General features: G+C 47.1%; 1 protein-coding gene across 1 annotated transcript in view; it reads left to right on the top strand.

The window, feature by feature from the left end:
* Nucleotides 1-22,880, top strand: part of MAPKAPK2 (MAPK activated protein kinase 2) — a 46,718-nt gene that overhangs the window by 20,685 nt on the left and 3,153 nt on the right. Inside the window, exons 4-8 of the mRNA XM_024750883.1 lie at nt 20,528-20,667; nt 20,856-20,920; nt 21,205-21,284; nt 21,802-21,928; nt 22,542-22,617. Of these exons, the coding sequence (XP_024606651.1) occupies nt 20,528-20,667; nt 20,856-20,920; nt 21,205-21,284; nt 21,802-21,928; nt 22,542-22,617 (488 nt within the window). The remainder of the gene's footprint in view (nt 1-20,527; nt 20,668-20,855; nt 20,921-21,204; nt 21,285-21,801; nt 21,929-22,541; nt 22,618-22,880) is intronic.

Raw genomic sequence — 22,880 nt, 5'->3', positions numbered from 1 at the left:
GAGAAGGCTTTTGTCCTGCTTTGAACATACTGAATAGCAGTTACATCTGTCATGCCTGGGAAGTGGCAGTGTGCAGTTTGGGGGGGGAGGGGGGAGGGGGGCGACGACAAGCAGTGAGCAGACACCCCTGCTTGAGGCCCAGGCTGCTGAGAGCTCCTCACCATCGGAGAAGGGAGGGCCTGCTGATCCGGAGGCAGCTGCTTGCTAGGACTGGAAGTGTAAGGGCGCAGGAGTTAGCTCCCTTACCTCTGTGCGTCCTCCTTGTCTGATGGGGCAGGACTTTGAACCTTGAGGTGGCAGTGTGGGAGAAACAGGTGGGCTGGATATTTCCTTCCCTCCCCACCATCCAAGGGCATCTGGAGGGCAGACCAGGGTGGAAAGGCACTTGGCTTTTCATCACCCGGGGGAACTGAGGTGAAGGCATTTTGGTTTAAATTTAAGGAAGAATTCAGAATTGGGAAGTGGATTTACTAAATAAAGTTTGTGGAGTCTTAAAATTCAAGAGTCTCGGCTAGAATTCTTTTCAGACCGTTGGTGACTTGTCGGTGGTCCCCCTGATGGCCGGCTCCCGAGGAAGGCCTCACTGGCTTCTTCACTTGGAACAAACCCAGGCCCAGGGAGTTCCCAAGCCCACTGTGGGCCTCTGCGGCCTCCTGGTGCAGCTTTGCACGGAGGTCATGGTTGCTTACAAGGAAGTTAACCACTGAGGGAAAAAGGGGATGTTAGTGGGAATCAGTCCCTCTTCCTGGAGATTATGCACTTCCAATGTAGGTAGAGCTCAGTGTCATGAAAGCAGGCCCAGGATTTCCTGTTTGTAAGTATGTATGTATTTATATTTTTATGTTCTGTTTCCTCTTTTGACCTCCCCAAAGGGAAGGGAGGTAGTCTGTCCTCAGGAACTACGGTGAGCTGTCCCTCATCTCCCAGCTTCTCTGGCCATCTCCCTGTCTTACCTCAGCCATAGCCACAGCGGCGGCCTGGCGTTGCTCAGAATGGGGGAGGAGCAAACCCAGGCCCTCTGGTTGTTGCCTGTGGGAGTAGAGAAAGGGCAGATGCTGCCCTCAGTTTCCCCTGAACAGGAAGTCTGGGTGGGCCGGGCTTTGGTTTGGGAAGCAGGAGTATTAGCTGTTGCCGCCAACTGGGGTTGTGTTTGCAGACTCCCAGGCTCTGGCGTCCCCAGAGGGACCAGTAGCTCTGAGCCCTGAGGACTGGCGGCCCCCAGGGAGGGAGCCCTTGCCAGGAACCTCTGGTGGGTCTTGGGTAAGGGTGGAGGGGGGCTGGGCAGTAGGAGAGGAGAAGGGGTGACTCCTCCCTCTCACATCAGCTGGGATGCAGCACCACTGCTGGGAATGCATTTCCGCCACTTCTAGGCAAATTGGTCACTGTGGAAATTCTTTCTTACTCCAGGGTGGAGCTTTCCTTGTTTAGAAGAATCTTCAGGTGTGTTCTTTCCAGGTCCTGGCAGCGAGGCACTAAGCTGTTGACCTGCTGCCCCCTCAAGGCTAGAAGGCAGGGCAGTGTCTGAGCCCCATTCCTGTCATCTCTCCTTCTTGTTCTCCCTTCACCTGTCCTTCTGTCTTCACCTGATTCTAGCCTGGTGCGTAGTAGGCATGGATTGGGGGAGGGGTGGCACTGCACGCCTGGTGTTCCTCTTTATCACAGGTCCTAGCCTTGTTGGGTCTCCATTTCCTGTCATGGCCCTCCTTGCATCTGGGACGCGTTTGGAGCTAGACAGGGTGTCCTGTTGTCCTGCATGATGAGGATTCCAGATTTCCCCTAGGTGATTGGCCACAGTTATTCCAGGGGAGGAGTGGGATTTCCCCCACCCTCAGGCACTCCAGGCTCCTATAAGAGTCTTGACCTCCAAGCAGCCTGCCCCCCACCCCCTCCCCACAAGGAGAATGGTAGGAAGGAAGTCCTGCTGGAAGTTGTTTTTTGGTTTGTGAGGTAACTGTCTTTGGTTTGAGAAGCACATAACATATCCTCCTTCCCTTTAAGGTCTGAGGCCAAAAGTACTAGATTCTCTGGTTTCCAGGGAAACCAGAATGGATAAGGCAGAGAAAGAAGGGACTGGTTATAGGTACTGAAATCTAAGAGGGGTTCCTGGGGTCTCCTGTGCTTTTCCAGGGAATGTGTGTGGTCTTCTCAGGGCCCTGGGTTGTACCCCTCACTCCATCAGCAGCCAGTGTGGAACCTTGGCAAACATCCTAAACTCTCTGCACCCTAGTTTCCACGTGCCTGAGTGAGGATCTTGTCGGCCGCAACCGGATTGTGCCTTTAAAGGGCTATGGAATATGTGAAAATTGAACACATTTTCAGGTTATATTACCTACCTAGAAAGAGAGAATCATATCAAAGAATTCAGCATCAGAAGAAACCTTTGCCCTCAGGTAGGCTAGGCTTATCTAAGATTCCACAGAGGAGGAGACAGAGTGCAGGTTCTCAGCAAGGTAACTAACTGTAGAGCTGGGACTAGAACTAGGCCAGTCAGCTTTCCGGCGTCTCCTTCTTTCACTTGGCCAACTCCAGGACACGTGTCCCCCAGGTGGAGAGCCAGAGTAGGCAAATCATACCGCAGAAAATCTGACAGTCTTGTATGCAGTCAGGTTTACATGGTCTATGCCATTGTGGGCAGGGGAGCAGGGATAGTCAAGTAGATAATCTTCAAATTATTGAAATTGGGCTTTTCAAAATATCAGTGACTTTTTTTGTTTTTCTCCAGCAAATATATCTCCTTAATCCTCTTGGGTTTCCATAATGTTCTGTGTCCCAGAAACCTGCTGGGTCTTGGGGGGCAGGGTGCTTCTGCTCATTGGTTCAGTGCTTGTGGTAGATAATCCACAAAGTGGATTATTCTCGTTCACACAGAGCTATTTGTACCCAGTCCCTTTTTTTGAGTACATACTGATATGATAGCAATCTTCTTGCTGTAGGAAGCTTGCCTGTAGGAAAGTGGCTGGAGCTTGCTGCAGCTCTAATTGCATCTCTGCATCCTTTGGCTCCTGTCTAGAAACATGGTTCGCAAAGATGTGGTGAATAGGGCTTCCCTGGTGGCGCAGTGGTTGAGAGTCCGCCTGCCGATGCAGGGGACCCGGGTTCGTGCCCCGGTCCGGGAAGATCCCACATGCCGCGGAGCGGCTAGGCCCGTGAGTCATGGCCGCTGAGCCTGCGCGTCCGGAGCCTGTGCTCCGCAACAGGAGAGGCCACAGCAGTGAGAGGCCCGCGTACCGCAAAAAAAAAAAAAAAAAAAAGATATGGTGAATAGTTGACTGTCAGAGCTGGTCCCTTCACTGTCCGGGGGTGAATACCACGGCCAGAGAGGGGCAGGGCTAGAGTCCGATAGTGATGGAGCTGGTCCCATGGGAACAAGAACTTACGACAGCAAAGGTCTGAGCACTAACCTCACATATCCTCCATCTTGGCTAAGATTGCCTGTCTCCAGGTCAGCTGCGCCTTTTGCAGTTCTGCCCTTGAGAGGCCCCTGTGTTGTCTGAAGGTCCTCTTCTCCCCCTTGCTGCTGTCCTCCCATGACCTCCCGGCCACCTCTTCTTTCCCTAGTGCTCCCTATTGGCTGTTACTTCCTCCACCCCCCCCCCCCCCGCCTTTATTATGAAATACTTTAAAAGGCAGTGAACTTGAAAGAACTGTGCAGTGAACACCCATATACACAACGACCTAGATTCTACCATTAACATTTTACTCGCTTTCTCATGTCTTTCTCCATGTTTCCATCTCCCTATCCATTTATCAGCCTATCTTATTTTGGGAATGCATTTTATAGTAAGTGGCAGACATCAGCACCGTTCGCCCTTAAACATAGCATACGTAGGCATTAATTAGAGTTCAATGTTTGTTCATGCGTTTAAGTAATTTTTTTTTGGTGGTAAAATTTATATAGCAGTGAAATGCTCAGATTTTAAGTGTATCATTTGACGAGTTCTGATAAATGCTTCCATCTGTGCAACCCGAACCTGTGTCAAGGTAGAGAACAAAAAATTTTATTACCCTGGTAAGTTCCCTCATGCTCCTTCCCAGGCAATCACAATTCTGGTGCTTGTTTCACTAGAGATTAGTTTTGCCTGTTCTGGAATGTCCTATAAATAGAATAATCACGATGAGCTCTTTTATGTAAAGTTCATCCACCTGGTTACTTGCATTGGTAGCCCGTTCCTTTCTATATGGAATAGTTTTCCGTTGTATGGTTATGATACAGTTTGCTTATCCATTCTTCTTCGGAGCATTTCCAATTTTTGGCTATGATGAATAAAGCTCCTATGAATGTTCTTGCACAGGTATTTTTGTGGACATAATGTTTTCATTTCTCTTGGGTCAATACCTAGGAGTGGGATTGCTGGGTCAAAGGAGGCTGTTAATTTCTTGTTCCTGAAATTACACCCTGTATTCTGCACCCAAGATCGTGAGTATTAGAAAGTGCCTTATTGCTCATCTAGATTCTTTCACTCAATGTAGGAATCCCCTGAGAGCCCACCTGAGAGCCTCTGCTTGAGTGTTTCCAGGGATAGGGAGCTTACTACCTTACAGGCCCCTGCTATTGGGGGATAGCTCCTTTTAATTTCTGCCTTGGGGAGCCACATAGGGCAAGTCTAATAATTTAGCCTTCTTCTCTGTGACAGCCCTATAGAATTTTGGGACTGTTAATCACATTCAGTCCCTCAGCTGCTCCTTCGGGGTTTCTCTTCTTCAGGATAATTGTCCCAGTTTATTGACCCGTTTCTCCTGTGACTTGCTTCTCAGACCTTTTATGCACTGCTCATCATTCTTTGGAAGTTTAATACTTTTTTTTTTTGCTTAGCAGGTGACACTGGATTCTAGATGTGGTCTGAGAGGTACAGAGTGTGGCTGGATCTGGACTCCTGTCTTGATCTAGGTACTTGATCTGCTAGTGAACTGAAGGTGATGCTGACTCTTTGGCAGCCACATCATGGTGTTGGGTCAGACGAGTTAATGTTCGTAAAAAAATACCGCAAATCTAAGGTGATATTAAGGTATTCATGCAGCTCAAAGTCGTTTAGACAGAGCCTCTGATATTAATAGCATCTACTGTGTACCTTCTGCTTGCCATCATCCTGTTTAATCTTTGCCACCACTTTATGAGAAAGGTGCTATTAAAAAGAACTTAATAAAAACTGTTTGGTTTAACACAGGGCTTGTCAGCTTTGGCACTATTGACCTTTTGGATCAGATAATTCTTTGTTGTGGGGATTGTCCTATGCTTCTTAGGAATTAGTATCCTTGGCCTCTACCCACCAGATCCCAGATGCAGCCCTCTCTGTGCCCTGCCAAGTTGCGACAATCAAAAATGTCTCCAGACATTTTCGGATGTCTCCTGTCAGGGAAAATCATCTCAGGTTGAGAACCATTGCCACGGTGTAGAACTTAGTCATTGAAATAATTTAAATAATGTAGCTCTTCCTGAAGGGTAACCACTGCTACACCTTAGCATATATACTTCCCTATTATGTTCTTTGTAAGGGCAGTCCTTGCTTTTCACAGTTACAATATACATGAATTTCATTTATCACAGTTTAGTTAAATAACACCAGTCTCCCAACAGCATGGTTCCAATTCCAGTTGCCATGGTATATGAACTCTGAGTGATTGCATAGAGTACCAACTTTGCTACTAGCTCTTCAGTCCACAAATCACTAAGTACCTAACAGATGTTTGTTATGATCAGTGACCAGTCACAGCCCTTCTTTCAGAGTCTGTTGGTCGTGGTCACCGCCCATCTGTTGTTGAGTTCACACATACACAGGACAGTGTGCAGTTGTGTTGCCTCCTTGTCCCCTAGTGATAAACTCGTGTGACATTTTACAAAAATGGATAATCAAAAGAGGAAATTGCCCACCGTTGATGAAATTTCAGCAAAGAAATGAAAAGTGAAATTCCATAACCGAACATAAGTGAAATTATAGAGTAAATAGCTGATTGTAGGAATGTTGACATTGCCGCTGTTTGAGACTCTGCGTATGCAGCCAGAGGAACTCAGTGAAGGCAAACTCGTTGACACAGTGGTTGTGATGCAAAGGATGAAGAAGTTCCAGAGGAAGTGACACTGGGAAAAAAAACTTCACGTTGAAGGCACTCTTGGAGATATTTTGCAACATTGAAAGCACAAAGGATAAAATGTTGGAAACTGATCCAAACTTAGAAAGGAGCGTGGCAGTTTGCAAAGGCGATGCTTGCTCGATATTGTGTGTTAAATAACAAAAAGGCTATCCCTGTTCAGAGGGCTCTGGGTGAGTCTTTACAAAGCAACAAAACACTCATTCTCAATGTCTGTTATGTTTTAGTTACAGTGTGCTAAATAAATATTAGTTTTATACTAAATTTTTGTTTTCATTTCTCTATTCATTTATAGCTGACAGTAAAAGAGTTTTTAATGTTTTGACAAAAATTTCTAAAGGTCATGGAACAATCTTAATTTTCCCCATTGATGATTAAGATTGCTTTGTGTGGTCATTTGTGTGGTTCCATGTTACTGAATAAAGCAAAGGCTGTCTATAGTTACAAAAGTTTGGGTAAATACACGTGCGCGCATGCGTGCGTGCACACACACGTACGTCTGCTTTTTCTTTTTCAAAACATTTTACAAAAATGGGACCAGACTACATGTATCAATCTGCAGCGTGCCTTTTTCACGGAAGAATATCTTTCTTGGAGAAGTTTTGATCTCATTTGTCTGGATCTACTTCCTTCTGTTCTATAATTGCATATTGTTTAATGCACCATTATGGGTATACCATATTTATTTGACCAGTATCTATTAATGGGCATTTAGTTTATCTCATTTTTTTTTTCCGCATTTGAAATGCACTTGGCCCTTGAACAATGTGAGGGTTAGGGGTGCTGACCCTCATGCAGTCAAAAATCCACATATAACTTTGCAGTCGGCCCTCTACATCTTCAGTTCTGCATCCGTGGAATCAACCAACTGGGGATGCTGTAGTCCTGTAGTACGTATTTATTGGAAAAAATCCGCATGTAAGTAGACCTGTGTAGTTTAAACCCATGTTGATCAAGGATCAACTGTAATGCTAAAGCGAGTATCTCTGACAGATACTATCATTAGCCCCATTTAATGGATGAAACAGTGGAGATTAGAAAGTGAAGGGAGTTCCTGGTGGTCCAGTGGTTAGGACTCTGTGCTTCCACTGCAGGGGAGCCCGAGTTCCATCCCTGGTCAGGGAAATTATTTAAAAAAAAAAAAAAGGAAGAAAGAAAGCGAAATAACTGCCTAAGGTCAGGCAGCTACTAAGCTTAGAGCTGGCTTGAATTTAGGATAGTCTAATCGCAGGGCCCTTGCTTTTAACAGTGCTCTATAGCTTCTCTTCTCTTAGAAGTAGCTTTTAACAACAGAAACAACAATATCACCAACAAACAGTAGTAGAGTTGATTGAATTGAATACAATTCTAAGTGCAAGTACATTATTGTTATTTTTACTAAACAACAACCCTATACAGTAGGTACTATTATTATCCCTGATTACAATGAAGGGAACTGGAGGTATAAGTTAGGAAACTTCCAGGATCTCATGGTTAGTTAATGGAAGAACTGAGACTCACCCAGGCAGCCTGGCTTCAGAGCCTTTGCTCTCACTCATCGTGTGGTATGGGTCTGACTTGAGAAAGGTCTCTGTCATCACAGGCCGTTATAGATGATTTTTTGAGCCCCAACATGTGGCTTTTTTAGGGGGTCACTTTGGCCCATATTTTCACCTACTGTGATCTGTAAAAAATCTGTTACCTGGCACACTCCAATTTTGGAGTCACTTGCAAGTCTGATGAGCTTGCTGTCTACTATGTCTTCAGCCAGCTTATTGGTAAAATTCTAGGCAAAGCCAAAGATTGCATGCCTTGGTTTGTCGCTGGAGGTGTTCTCTGGGTTTAGTCAACAAGCAAATATTGAGTACGTCCATAATGCCATGTATTAGACCCAGGATTAGGAATCAAAAGGTGAACAAGACATGGTCCTAGTCTCCAAAAGGCACACAGTCTATTCAGCAGAAGGAGGACCAGTCTTGTAAATAACACCATGAGTGCTGCAGTAAGAGTTTAACAAGAGCCTTGTGGGAGCAGAGAGGAAAAGAGGGCTGACTGTGCCTGGAAGCACCAGGGAGGATTCACAGAAGAGGTGACATTGCGCTGGCGCTCAAAGGATGCAAAGACGTGGAGTCGTGACAAGGCATGGCATGTTTGAGGACAGTGAAGTTCAGTGTAGCTTAAATAGAATGTGTTAGGAGGTGGGGGCAGAGATATTACGGCTAGGAGTTAGGAAAGACCAAGCTAAGGAATTTGAGTTTTATCCTCTTAGCCAATGGACATCTTTAAGGAAGAAAATGTCCCGCTCAGATTTGCCTTTCAGGGATTGATGTGGGATGTGTTGGAGAGCAGATTAAGTCTACTGTCTAGAAGCCAGTTAGAAAGCACATAAAAGAAAAGGGAACCAAGCAAGTGGCAGCAAGACTGGAAAAGGGAAGATTAGATTTGGGAGATATTTCCATAGACAAAATTGGATTGGTTCTGTGGGTGAGGGAGGGAGAGAAGCTGCACATGACTACTTCAGGATTTATATGTGGGAACCTGGCTACATGGTGATGTCATTGTCATTTACTGAGACTGGGCAACAAGTCAGAGGGAGCAGTGAGTTCAGTTTGGTGCATGTTCAGCCTGTCCTAGGTCCATTAAATAACACTTTTATTATTGGTCATTTATAACAATTACAAATATCAAAATGCTTTTTCATCTCACCCCCTCTTTCTTTGTCATCCCAAAGGTCTGGCAGGAGACTTTGTCCATGTACTTTGTAGAAGTCAAGGACCCTGGTATCTGTTGTTTGTTTGGTCTATAATTTAGTAACCCTGCTAGAAAAGGTAACAAGACTAGTGTGCCATGGCTTCTTAGGGAAGCAGGCTGCGTTGTGAAGGTCCAGTTCATGATCTGCTCCAGAGCTCTGCCAGAGGCAGATGTGAAGTTAAGCAGTTCTTCTTCTTAACAGTTCTGTGTACATATTGTTTCTTTTGCCTTGACTCTGTTTCCTTCACTAGACTGAACTCCTTGAACCCCCTGGTGCCTGGAGCAGAGTGGGTACTGAGGGAATGCTAGCTGCCAAAAAGCAGGGCGTTGCCTGTTTTCCCCATGGCCCCTCAGTGATTACCAACGGTGCTTCGGGAATCATACCTGCAGGTTCCTTCTGTATCCTGGGATGTGATTCTTCTAAGACGGGCGTCTTTTAACTCAGTCATCTTTAGGTGATTATAAGTTGGTTGGTTCTTGGGCCATCTTGGATTTGAGGTTTCCCTTAAGTATGTCCCAATTTGAAGTGCTTTCTCCTTGCTAGAAAAGATGGAACACTTTGGAGATGAACATTTCCCCCCTTCTCTGTCATTTTGGTAGATTAGAGCCTCTGTCCCCATGAGGGGCCCACTTCCTCCCTGCTGCTTCTTACAGCTTTGCATGTAGCCTTTAGCCACATTTCTCATAGTTCTTACATTTTCACAAGCTCTGCTTATGCTGTTTTATGAGCCCACACCACTGTCTTTGGGTCTGTCCTGGATTATGGGCAGGTGCTCGTGTCTTCGGACACATCCTTAGAGCCCCCTGTGCATGGCCTTGCCATTGGCAGCTGCTTCCTCCTGGTTCCTTTTTCCGGGATTATCATGCTTTAGATCAGAATCCACTTGTTGGAGGCCAGGCCTTGTCCTTCAAAATGCCTCCCTTTTGGGATCTCTGATCATACTATTCCTTTGTCTCAACTTCTAAATACTGATTTTCTGGAAGTCTAGGCTAAACAATTGTTTTTGTCCTAAGGCTTTTTCTTCCCTCCTTTGAACTCTGAATTGACAAGGTTACTTCCTCCCAATGTGGTATTCTTCTTGTTATTGTTTTGCTAATTAAGGTTTTGTTTTGTTTTTTTAAACATAATTTACTAGACTTTGCTTTCTGGTCAGAATCCAGTTCTGGGTAGCAATTCCCTTCTTCCATCTTCAGCTGTGTGAGAGGCAAACTCTTTAGTAAGGCAAGACAGGAATGTATCAGGTGCCCTGCTCTTGGCAGAAAAAGACTTAGTCTCTCTCGCAGATGTCCTCGTGCTCATGGTGGGTGATTTGAGTTCTGTCTTGCATCTGGGCCATTTTGTAAACTGTGTAGGAAAGAGTGGTTCATATCTTCTACCACGTTACCACAATAGCTACTTATTGTTCTTTTTCCTTCTCTTTTCACGCAGCTGTCCTCCAGTCTTAGGTGTGTGGAATTGTTGTCAGGGGTGGTGTGTGTGTGTGTGTGTGTGTGTGTGTGTGTGATTTGTAAGACCCTTCTCCTCTACTTTCTCTCTCAACTCCCTCCACCTCCCGTTAGATCTGTTGATTAAGGTATACATGCCTTGAGTCTCATTCCGCTAAACTGGGGTGATGAAGATGAGTGGCATTTATCACTTCCAATTGAAAATTTATATTTGCTTTGCCAGTTGTATAGGGTCAAATGGATGGGAGCTACGTGTGGACCAGAAGCTGTCTTCGTGACCTCCTTCTGTCTTATTTTCTCTTAATAGTCCATCTCTGTGGGTTTCGTAAAGTCATACCTACATACTACAAAGAGCAGAGCATTTTTTCTCCCTGCCACTCAGATATTAGCTTACAGCCAACTTGGAGAGTCTAGTGTGTTTCCTTCCTCCCGTCATCTACCCTGTGTCCTGGGGAAAGATGCCTTGTATCCTGCTGTAAGCCATGGCCTATAGAATTGTTCTGATACACAGTCTGCCCATTTAATCAGTAAGTGTGTGTTGCAGCTCCTCTGCACTAAGCTCTGTGCTGGGCCTGACGGATGCAGAGATAAATGGGGCTGACCAGCAGACAGAGCAGGGAAAGGAGGCCTTTAGGAGGAAGGAGACAGGGTAACAGTACACTAATATCAGCAGCTCAGGGTTTGTTTGTCAAAGCCTCGTTTGTAGTGAAAAAAGGGACCTGGAGGTTAGAGTCTGAATTGGGTTGAATCCTGGCTCTGTCAGTCACTAGCTGTGTGACCTTGGGCAAGTTACCTCGCCAGCCCTGGTTGCCACACCTGTAAATGGAGTCAGCCATTGGCTCTATTCCAGAGGCCTGTTAGGAGGCTTAAATATAGCATATTTTCTATATATAAAGTGCACCTGACGCATGGTTGGTGCGGTATACACGAAGATTCTTCTTTCTCTTTCAAAGTCGGCTGGAAGAAACAGAAATATCTGTGTCCTGTAGCCTTTCACTTTCCTTTCCAAGACTCCACCGTGGTTGACATCCCTGCTGTGCGCAGGACTCATTTCCAAATAAGTCAGAAGTGGTCAGCAGTAGCGGTTTGGGGCCTCAGCCTGCTCTTTATCATATTTGGGCTATACTCTCCAGGAAGATGCCAGGTCTTTCTGTCACCTGGGTTCCCCTCATACTCTTGAGTTCCAGCAGGTCCTCTTTCCCCCTCCGAGGTCAGCATGGTATCCCCATCTCCACCCACCTCCTGCTCTAACAAGCAGGTCAGCTTGCTTCTGGGGCACTCAGGCTGGGGGTCAAATATAGGACCAAAGCATACTGCCCCTGAGAATCCCTAGACTTAATTTTTAAGAAGAAATACACGCAGATGGTAGAAATCCAAACAATATAGAAAGATATAAAATGAAAAGGGGAAAAAATGGAAAATGGTACTAGCTTCTCTCTAGTGCCTACTCCCCTGGGGTCAACTCTGTCGATGTTTTAGGGGGTAGATACTTCCAGAAAAATGTTAAGCATCGACGTGTCTGTATATCTTCTCCCTCTGCCTTAAACAAAACAACAAAACCACCCAAGTGGTATATTTTACATTCTGTTTAGTACATTTTTATTTTTGGAAACTTAAGAAACACAAAAAAGAAAATGCTACCTGTATTACCACCATTTATGAATAACCACTAATGAACCTTTTGGTGTGTTTGCTTCTTGTCTATGTGAACATACTTTAAAAGTTACTTAAGTAATGTGAATGCAGCTCCATTAAAAAAAAAATTAGAACAGAAGCAAAAAAGCCGAAGTATCATCATGTTCTTTGTCTGCTTTTCCATTTATTAACACCCAGTTCCCCTCACAGTGGCGGATGCAACCCTGCCGCGCTCTTTCAGCAGGCTGTGCCACACTCGGTTGGTTATATGCAGATGCTGCCATTTATCTGACCATCTCCTCAGTGGTAGACATTTAGGTTCTGACCAATTTTTTTGCCATTAAGATACTTTAGGAACGTATTTGTAGGATGATTTCCTAGCTAAGTAATTATTGGGCCTAAGGTTTGAACATTTACAATTTTGATAGATATAGCCAAAAATATACTAGTTTATATCCCTGTTGAGTGTATGAGAGAGTGCCTTTTCCTCAGCAATCTTTGCGTAAACTCAGGAGTTTGTTTGTTTGTTTGTTTTTTGGCCTCACGGCTTGCAGGATCTTAGTTCCCCGACCAGGGATCGAACCCGTGCCCCCTGCAGTGGAAGCTCGGAGTCCTAACCACTGAACAGCCAGGGAAGTTCCTCTTTTGTTTCGTTTTTGGTCAAACATTAAAAAAAAATTTGCCATTCTGGTGAAGTTATTGTTACTGTTTTTTATAAACATTTCTCTTTTAATGAGTTGCATCGAGCATCTTTGGTTTGTGTTTCTTTTGCTTTGAACTGCCTGTTCTTATTCTTTGGCCATTTTTATATTGGATTGTTAATCTTTTACCATTGATTTGCCAGAGTTAAGTTAACCTTTTATCTGTCATGTGTTGCAAGTATTTAAAAGACGTTGTCATTTACAGTGTAACTTCTAAGCCTCTTGTCTTTTGGTTGAAGGTTGGTCCTTTGTGGCTCCCCAGGGAAGGTCCTGGAGAGTAAGAGCGAGGGCGAGGGTGGGGACCACAGGGAAGGTCATCTTCTGGGCAGTGTGGCTCAGTGCTTTTAAAGGCTTTTTGTACTGGGTTCCTTCCCCATTTTAAGTTTTAGCTTTGTTTTAGGTCGGGATTTTCCCCCATCACATTAATGAAAATCAGTTAGCAAAATAGAAAACCGCTTTTACCTCCCAACCAAATGTTTGGGAATGTGTGTGCCAACATGAGGGACCCGGTGATGTACTTCTGTGTGTCTTTATTTTCAGTGACCTTCTAAGATCGAAAAAAATCTGCTGTTAGATTTGTTTGTTTCGATCACTTCCTAGGGGAGGCCCATCAGTTGCTCCTCTCTGAGCTGTGCAGAGGTTCTAGAAGAGGGAGATACTCTTGCTGCCCCTATAGATGTAGAGGAAAACCATCATTTCAACCAAGACTTATCTGTTTGTCATGTCTTATGCTCCCGAGCTGGGCTAGGTGAAGAGATGTGTGACACCTCTCTCCAGCGTTTCGTCTCTCTGAAATTCGGGAGGTGTTGTGGTAGCACACAATTTATGTCCTTTATAGCACAAAACATGATGTGTAATTAAAAAATTAAAAAAAAATCTTGTTGTGTGCTTCCTGCACTAAAATGTAAGCTCCATGGGGGTACAGGCCTTATTTGTCGTGTTCTCTGTTGTTTCCCAGCACCTTCCAAACCAGCGTGTGGCACGTGCCAGGCACTCCGGGTTTGCCAAGTGATGGCAATCTGGGTAGGTGAGGTCAAGTGCTGTGAGTGCCACATGTCTCCCCATCCCCTCGATGGCTGCAGAGGCAGGGACGGGGGCTTTGGAGGGACCTGGCTCTTTAGAGAGATAACACATGATGCCAGGACAGCATATCCTGGTCCTGCAGCCTTGTGACTCCTCATAACCTCCTTGTTCACTGTTCAGGGCTCTGGGGGCCCAGTGTTGTAGGTTTCAGGTTGAAAGTAAGGGTCCAGGGATTTTTGAGCCAGACATGGATGCCCCACTCCTAGCTGGAGAGCTGGGGAGGCTAGGTCAAGGGCCAGGTGGAGCTGGAGCAGGACAGAGAGTGACTGTGTAGGTTGCACTACAGTTCTGCTCTTCTCCTCTCCTTAGAGGAGGGCTGTGCAGCATCCAGCGCCCACTGGGCATGAGCTGCTTTCTTGCTCAAGACTCGACTGGGCAGCCCCTGGTCTGTGGCTAAGCCACCTGGCAGAACTGCTTGGAAGCCCATAGCTGCTGTTCCCTGGCCACAGGGCCTGGGGGTATGGGTGACAGCCTCCAAGTAAAATTGGGAGAGTAAGCTTCTTTGCCTCTTTAAAAGTATATATGCTAATTGTAAGTCACTTAGAAAATTAAGTTATAATAAAGAAACTAAAGCACCTGTAATCCTATCTTTCAGATATATAATTACCAATATTAACATTGTATTGTGAATGCGCTTCCATATATATGTATATATATACACACATACACATACTATATACATCTGTGTACATATACATACACACACGAATATAGATAGATATACATACAGAACCGTACTGTACCTAAAGCTTTGTAGGTTGCTTTTTCACATACTGTCAGATAAATTTAAGGAAATTTCAGATTGGGAATTGTGCTGCAAAAGAAAAAAACTAAGGTGCTACTGCTGATAGCGACAAGGTGACTGAGACATTTAGGAATCCGTTTCGCATTAAGTATTCTTCCGAAACATCATCTTAATGATTGAAGAGTGTATAGATAAACTCTTTTTGAAAAAGCAACCTCTGTTGCTTGTTGCTGGGCATTCGGTTTGCTAGCCATTTCTAGTTAAGGTAAACAACTCTTAGAATATACATAGCCTTAAAGCTCCACCTATGATTAGTGCCATAGGGTAAATTCTAAAATTCTACAGTTCTTGAATTCTGGAATTTCAAAGTTAAAGGTTGGTTTGTACTTTAAGGCCTGTGTACAGCCCCCATTTTGGCTGTTGGTATCATGGACAGTCTTGGGCAGATGTTGTACCCTTTGCCTTACCACGGGGTGGTGGGAAAGAGGCTTTGGGAGCGGTGAGATTGGGGTTCAGATACCAGCCCTGCTGGGGACAGCCAGCTCAGACCTTGAAGTGATCGCGTAGCTCCTCTGAGCCTATGTTTTCTCATTTATAAAATAGGATGCGTCCTCTTGGGGCGGGTCTGAGGGCTCCCCGTTGGAAGTGCTTAGCACACCTTTTAACTCAGAGCCCTCCCTGGAAGCAGGGGCTCCCTTCTCCCTGCTCCTTTTCGGCTGCTCCTTGCTTGCTGCCAGCTCTGTGCTAAGGAGCTTGCTAGGACTCAGCCCACAGCAGCACCTCTCCTTCCCAAGTCCTCCTCGTTTCTTCTGGCCTGCAGAGTGCCCAGGTCAGCCCCCTCCTTGTGGTAGGGAGGGGAGTGGGTGAGCCTGGCCCACAGCAGGGTTGGTGCCCTTCCTGCTGGGAGTGCAGAGGAGGTCTTATTTACCAAGGTGCACCACGCTCTGCCTGATTCAGACTTTTGCATCACTCTTGGCACCAAATCAGTCTTGGGAAGGGATGGATGGCTTCATTCTCTCAGGACATGTGCGCCCCACCCCCAGCTGTCTAGTTAGGTGATGTGGGAGGGAGGCTTAGGGATGCCTAAGCCCGCTTCTCTCCCAGTCCCCCTCCACCCAGCGCCTGGAGCTATTAATAGCACCTTAAATGAGATGGGTGTGAGTGAGATCCCAGCTGCCCACCCCAGTGGGACTCTGGCACACTGTGGGGGGTGGTTTGGGGGACAGAACAATATATTAGCAAACACTAATGCAGTGCTTACTATGTGCCAAGCACCGTTCTTAGTAATTTACATAATGCATATGTATTAATCCATTTAATATAGGTAGGTACTATTATTATCCTATTTAAGAGATAAGGAAACTACAGCACAAAGGGATTAAACACTTCCCCAAGTTCACACACTTGGTAAGCGGTGGAGCTTGTGAAGGGGATGATGCCTTTGGGACCTGGGGTTTGTTCCTTCCTGTCTTGTCCTCAGATCTGCCTTGCTGGTGAGCTGTGCTTCAGGCCCCAGCCTCTGTTTCCCTCCTTTTTTCTGGCTCACCTAGGCCTAGGATGCTGATTACTCCTGAGTCTTTTCATGTGGCCCCATGATGGAAGGTTTGGTGGCGGATATAAGGGGCACCATCCTCTTCCCTCCACGTTCCGGCAAAGACAGGCATGGAACAGTATTTTTTTTTTTTTAATTTTATTGGTGTATTGTTGATTTACAATGTTGTGTTAGTTTCAGGTGTACAGCAAAGGGATTCAATTATACATCTACATGTATTCATTCTTTTTTAGATTCTTTTCTCATTTAGGTAATCACAGAATATTGAATAGAGTTCCCTGTGCTGTCCTTGTTGTTTATCCATTCTATATATACTAGTTTGCACCCCAAATTCCCACTCCATCCCTCCCCCACCCCACACCCTCTTGACAACCACAAGTCTCTTCTCTGTGAGTCTGTTTCTGTTTCATAGATAAGTTCATTTGTATCATTTTTTTAAGATTCCATGTATAGTTGATATCGTATGATATTTGTCTTTCTCTTTCTGACTGACTTCATTCAGTATGACAATCTCTAGGTCCATCCATGTGGCTGCAAATGGCATTATTTCGTTCTTTTTAATGGATGAGTAGTATTCCATTGTGTATATATGTACCACATCTTCTTTATCCATTCATCTGTTGGCATGATGATTTAGGTTGCTTACATGTCTTGGCTATTGTAAATAGCACTGCTGTGAACATTGGGGTGCATGTATCTTTTGAATTAGAATTTTCCTCTTTTCTGGATATATGCCCAGGATTGGGATTGCTGGATTGCATGGTAATGGAACAGTATTTTGGGAGAGCTCCCACAGCTCCCTCATTGCCACCATTACCCTAGAGGTTCCTCCCCAGGCAATGGGCTCTGTGGCCTGGTCCCTGGCCCCCCGCCATACTTGGTAGGTAGGTGACCTTGCCTATTGCATTGCTATCTAGCACATGCAACAGTTGACCTTCTCTACAGAGCAAGGGAATTTCAGATGCAAACTACAGGGGGGCCGAGGCAAGTTGCAGTATCCATTCCAGGCTTAGCATGGGCTTAAAATATTTTATAATCCCTTTCAGGCATTCCTTGTCTCAGGGCCTGTGGCTTTTTGGTGGGAAGACCCTTCTTTCCTTCAGACATGAGCCCTCAAGGCTGTGGTTCTGGGCCCTTTCGCCCCCACTGTCCTTGTCCAGGCCAAAGAGGTAGGAGCCTTTCCCACGTGACTCTCTTGGCTTCTGGTTGAACCTGCTATGTTCCTCTGCTGGTGGCCCCTGGCAGCACCCGGGAATCCTGTTTTCTCTCCCTGACTCTTCTCTGGCTCAGAGCTCAGCAGCCCCCTTGCTGATCTTTACTTAGCCCGGTACTCCAGATTAGCACATTCTTGCTTTCCTCTCTCCAGGCTTCTGTACCCAACAGCTGTCTACAAAGTCTCTTTGGCTCTTAATGGCTTTGCCCCTGTGATGTCAGCCAGCCTGTCCTCCTGACTGGGTTGAAGGTCTTGCCTTCATTGCATGGGCTGGTTTTTATATCCAGTCAAGGATTTCTGATAAATACATACCTGGCTGTCAATTACCAGTCTTCATGGGAATTTCTTACTATGTTTCTCTTAGAATTTAAAAATACTTGCTTTTTCCAATTTTCTTACTTTGCCACATTGAATCTAGTTTTACAGATGAGGAAACCCTTTTCAGAAATGTAGATTGGCTTGCCTGACACAAGCTGGGAAGTGCAGAACTGGGATGCAAATTGTGTGCGATTCCCAAGACCAGGTTTGTTGTGCTAGGCCAATCCAGCTCCTCTGCCAGGTAAGGAATTGTGTGTAAACCTGGAGGTGGAATGTGAACCCAGGCGTTCTGGCTGTAGATTCTCTTTTACCTAATGCCACACACGCTAACGTGTCTATAGCAAAGAGAGCAAGCAGAACCTGCGGTGCGTGCTGAGTTTAGGAGGGGCCGAGGGGCATGCACTTGGGTTTGGGCCTTGGTGTGTCCTCATTTAGCACAGCTGTGGTTGGTTACAGCACAGAGCTGGTTTCCAGGCGGTGGTCACAGGGCTGCAGACAGAAACCCAGCCTATAGTCTTGCTGGTGACTTGTATGTATCAGGGTTTCTTGGTTGTATCAGGATGTTCCAGCCTCAACTCAGAGGTGATGGAGAGGGCCCCTGTGCAGTGGCAGTTATGCTGATGGTTTACAGTGGTGAGTGCCTTTCTGATAACAAACCACACTTAGAGGTATTCTTTCATTAGATGCTTGCAATGGCTCTCTGAGGGAGGGGGCCAGGCAGGTATTTTAACCCCCAACTTACAAATGTGGAACAGGCTTAGAAAGGTAATAGCCTCTCCAAGGCTATGCAACCAGAAATTGACAAATTCCAGACCAAGCCCAAGTTTCTCATGATTGTAAATCCAATGACCTCATGTTGCCTCTGAGTAAGTTTGACGACTTCAATTCTTCCTCTCTGGGCTTCAGTTCCTATGTGCCTGTAGGGGGCGATAGAGGTCTTTCTATTTTGGGTGCTCTGAGAACTTTTTCTCTTGAACCCTTTGAACTTATCAGTCTTATAGCACATTATCTCTGGATTAGAAGCATTTTCTGTGTGTCTACCTCCCCTCATGCCCTCACCCCCCAGTTTGAGTTCTTTCAGATTGGGACTCTTCTATTTGGTCTTGACATCTAGCACAGTGTGTGGCCTAGTAGGAGCTCGATAAATGATTGTTGAATTGAGATACATGCAAATGAGATTGGCCAACGTCTCCTCCTCCTTCTCATAGTGCATGGGAAAGGAAAATAACCTTTTTCCTTGGTCCATCCAAATAAATGAAGTTGAAGGTGGCAAAACTCAGGACCTGTGCAGTGTCCTTAGATGGCCACCAGGTGGCAGTGTGACCCCATGGCGACCTTGTCTTCTGCCTGCTCCCTAGGACACTGAATTATCTTGGCCCCTGTTGGGAGACTGCCTCTGCAAAGCCAGTTTGCATTTGGTGATCTGAGACTGACAAGTCTCGGTCTCTGCCCCTCCTCTGAAAGTTGCGTGTTATCGTGGAAAAGGTTTACGCTTTGGAATCCACCAGGCCTGGTTTCCAACCCCGGGCTCTGCCTTTCCCCAGGAACTGAGCCTGGGACACACTACTTCTCTGAGCCTCAGTTTCCACATCCTGTAAAATGGGCAGCCATTGTACGATTAGGAAAGGACCAGCATATCATAGACCATAGCATAACTGAATGTTAGTTTTATTTTTGGAAATTCCTGTGTTTGCTTTTCCCTGCCCTCTGTAATCTGGCTCCGTCCTGGCCATCTGATCTTACTCACCAAGCTTCATGCACTTTCCAGAAGGTCTCTTAGTGCTCCTGATGCATCACCCACCGCCCCAGGGTACCTCTTGGTACCAAGATGACTGCCATGGCACCAGGTGTCATGTGCAGGAGAGGTGGTGTGCATTCCTGTGCTCCTTTTAAGAGGCCTCTCAGCAGACTTCCTATAAAGTTCTTCTTGACCAGTGTCAGGTCTTAGTAAAGGGCCTGGCTTAGACTAGTCAAGATTCAGCCCTTCAGGACAGGAATAAAGACGCAGACGTAGAGAATGGACTTGAGGACACGGGGAGGGGGAAGGGTGGGCTGGGATGAAGTGAGAGAGTGACATGGACATATATATACACTCTCAAATGTAAAATAGATAGCTAGTGGGAAGCAGCCGCATAGCACAGGGAGATCAGCTAGGTGCTTTGTGTCCACCTAGAGGGGTGGGATAGGGAGGGTGGGAGGGAGGCTCAAGAAGGAGGGGATATGGGGATATATGTATACGTATGGCTGATTCCCTTTATTGTAAAGCAGAAACTAACACATCATTGTAAAGCAATTGTACACCAATAAAGATGTTAAAAAAAAAAAAGATTCAGCCCTTGAGGGAGGTGAGGGCGCCAGGCTGCTTTAATACCCCTGGCCACCTGGTGCATAGACGAAGAGGGGACAAGGACGAGGACCGTGAGTTAAGTAACTTGCTCAAGGTTGCAGATCTAGTAAGAACCAGGATTCAGACCACACCGGGCTGACTCCTGAGGCTATCTGTTGGTTGAAAGGACATTGCTCGGGATTTGATATGCTGGGTTTAGGGATCTTGGAGGTACCTTTTCTAACTGATCTGGAGTCTCCCCTGTCTCTAGGCCCCTTTCCATTGTTGTTTGGGTTTTTCTCGGTCTGTCTTTCTGCCCAGGTGTCCTTTACCCTCTGTCTCCCAATGTTCAACTCTGCTCGCCTTCTGGAATAGACTTCATGCCCATAGCTGGGCCTTTCCCCTGAATGGTCAAGGGTGGTCTCAGAGTAGCTGTCGAGACCCCACGAGGGGTCATCTTGAGGTTCCTTTTAGAGCAGATGAGGGAGCTGCAGAGCTCTGAGTCGGGGCTTAGGAGAAGGAAGTGCAGGGAAAGTGCTAAGGGCTGGTGTTGGACCCAGGTAGGGAGAGTCGGTGGTGTGTCGGTGGGGATGCGGGCAAGTGCGTGGGCCAGGCCTTCCGGTAGGTGCATGCAGGTGGTGCAGCAGCCGGCTGCCCCGCTGAGATTACTCAGGAGGCACTCGGCTTGCAGATGCTGCAGGACTGCCCCAAGGCCCGCCGGGAGGTGGAGCTGCACTGGCGGGCCTCCCAGTGCCCACACATTGTGCGGATCGTGGACGTCTATGAGAACCTGTACGCGGGGAGGAAGTGCCTGCTGATTGTCATGGAGTGGTGAGCAGCCCTTCCGCTTTACTCCTGGCCCAGCCTGATCCCACTCCCCACCCAGGCCCCCCACCTTCTGAGGACTGCCGGATGGGGACTCTGAAGCTTAAAATGTAGATGCCTGATTTTTGGAGGGGCGGTGGGGAGAGTGCTAGTGGGATGCTATGTCCTCAGATCTGACTGTGGCTTTGTTTCAGTTTGGATGGTGGAGAGCTCTTCAGCCGAATCCAGGATCGAGGAGACCAGGCATTCACAGAAAGAGGTAGAAAGGGTCTGTTGTGGGGCCTGGGCTCGGGCAGGCAGGGGCACGGGGTGTCTGAAGGGGCTCTCGTGAGAGGTGCGGAGGCCTGCTGCCTTCTCCGGCTCACCGCTGGGGCCTTCTTCCTCAGCTGAGCCAGGGCTGCTCCTCATTCCCTGGTTTCTGGGGGGCGGGGGTGGACGTAGGGAGCCTTAGGCTGTGTGGGGGGATTGGTGTATTGGGTGTTCCAAGCTAATGACACATCTTGTGAGTCTCCTTCCCGCTCCCCCGTTCCCTCTTCTCTGCAGAGGCATCAGAGATCATGAAGAGCATCGGCGAGGCGATCCAGTACTTACACTCAATCAACATCGCGCATCGGGATGTCAAGGTACCAGCTGTTCTTTTTGTCCCCCCCTCAGTCCCCCGAACTCAGGTGCCATGGAGGCCATAGGGGTCAGGGTCGTGGTGACCCTAGGGAGGGTCCCCAGAGTCATCCTGCGGTGCATCCCCGCTGCCTGGTTCCTGAGCGAGAGTGGGGCGGAGTGCCACTCTCTACCCCGCAGGCCCTGCCCTTGCTGGGCAAACCCCCACCCCAGTCATGAAGCCTTGTGAGGCCACCCTCACCCTGCGGTGCTCCTCAGCCACACCTCACCGCCGCACCTTCGGTCTCTGTGTCACTGCAGTGTTCACTGCGGTTCTCTGCATCAGTGTCCGACTCCCATGCACGCTATAAGCTCTTGGGAGGCAGGGAGCTGAGGGTCGTCACCGTCAGCTGTGCAGATCACAGGGGCTGGACAAATGGTTGTTGAATGGAGGCAGAAAGGAAGGAAGGGAGGAAGGGAGGGAGGAAGTGATAGCCCCTCACAGGTTCAGCAGAGGTTCTATTTATTTCTCTCTCTCTGTAGCCTGAGAATCTCTTATACACCTCCAAAAGGCCCAACGCCATTCTCAAACTCACTGATTTTGGCTTTGCCAAGGAAACCACCAGCCACAACTCTCTGACCACTCCTTGTTACACGCCATACTATGTGGGTAAGTCCAGAGGAGGCCTGGGGAGCTTGTCTTCCCCAGAGCTTTTCTCAAGCCCTCCTCTTGCCGGTCTCAGGGCCACAGGTCCTAGGAGAGTTGAATCCTCAGGCCCTTTCTAGCACTGGTTCTGGTGTGACCTGACCCAAACTAGGGCTCGTCAGAACTCAGCTGGGACTGAAGCATTATAGGAAATCATCTGCCTGAGATTATGGGTGGCATTTTGCACACATGCACGCTTTTCCTGAGTAGAGCTGTCATTCCCATCAGATTCCCAGTGGAGTCTGGGATGCAGATTTGGTTCAGGAGCCCCAGCTGACTGGCACAGAATAAACTCTCAAAATGCGTTTGTCAAATTAAGTGGCAGTCTGAAATGCTCTTGCAGTTCAAGGCTTGTTTTATCTTGAGATTCTAGCCCTAGGGCTCTCTTGGAGAAGGGTCTTCTGGTCTCCTTTGTCCAGCCCTGGGTCTGGGCTATGACTGTTCCCCTTCCCAGCCCAGCTAAGGTCCCATCAAGATGGGCTGAAGGGTTGGATGGGGAGCACCAGCCACCGAGGAACTGCGGTGGATCCCAGTGTTCTGAGGGCCAGGCCCACCCACGTTGACCTTTGGTTTGCAGCTCCAGAAGTGCTGGGCCCAGAGAAGTATGACAAGTCCTGTGACATGTGGTCCTTGGGTGTCATCATGTACATCCTGTGAGTGCGTGGGGAGGGGCCTGGGGGAAGTGGGGCTGGGCTGGCCTGGGCTGGGCTGGGGTAGGGGTGGGATAAGAAGAAGAGGCAAAGATTAGCATTCCCCTTCTGGATGGGAGATGCCCTGAGAATCCCCTGCATGTCCCCATCTCTCTGCGTTTAGTGGATTCTGACAGCTAAATGCTATAAATTAGCTTATGGGCAGGAAAATGTGTGGTTTACATACTGTTGCATTCCCGGGCCCTGTCCTTGACTTTGTATATTGT

This window comes from Neophocaena asiaeorientalis, unplaced genomic scaffold, assembly GCF_003031525.2.
Source record: "Neophocaena asiaeorientalis asiaeorientalis breed wild unplaced genomic scaffold, Neophocaena_asiaeorientalis_V1.1 scaffold67, whole genome shotgun sequence".
Taxonomy (NCBI): domain Eukaryota; kingdom Metazoa; phylum Chordata; class Mammalia; order Artiodactyla; family Phocoenidae; genus Neophocaena; species Neophocaena asiaeorientalis.
Note: the sequence above shows the minus strand (reverse complement) of the source record. Positions and strands in the feature narration are given on the sequence as shown.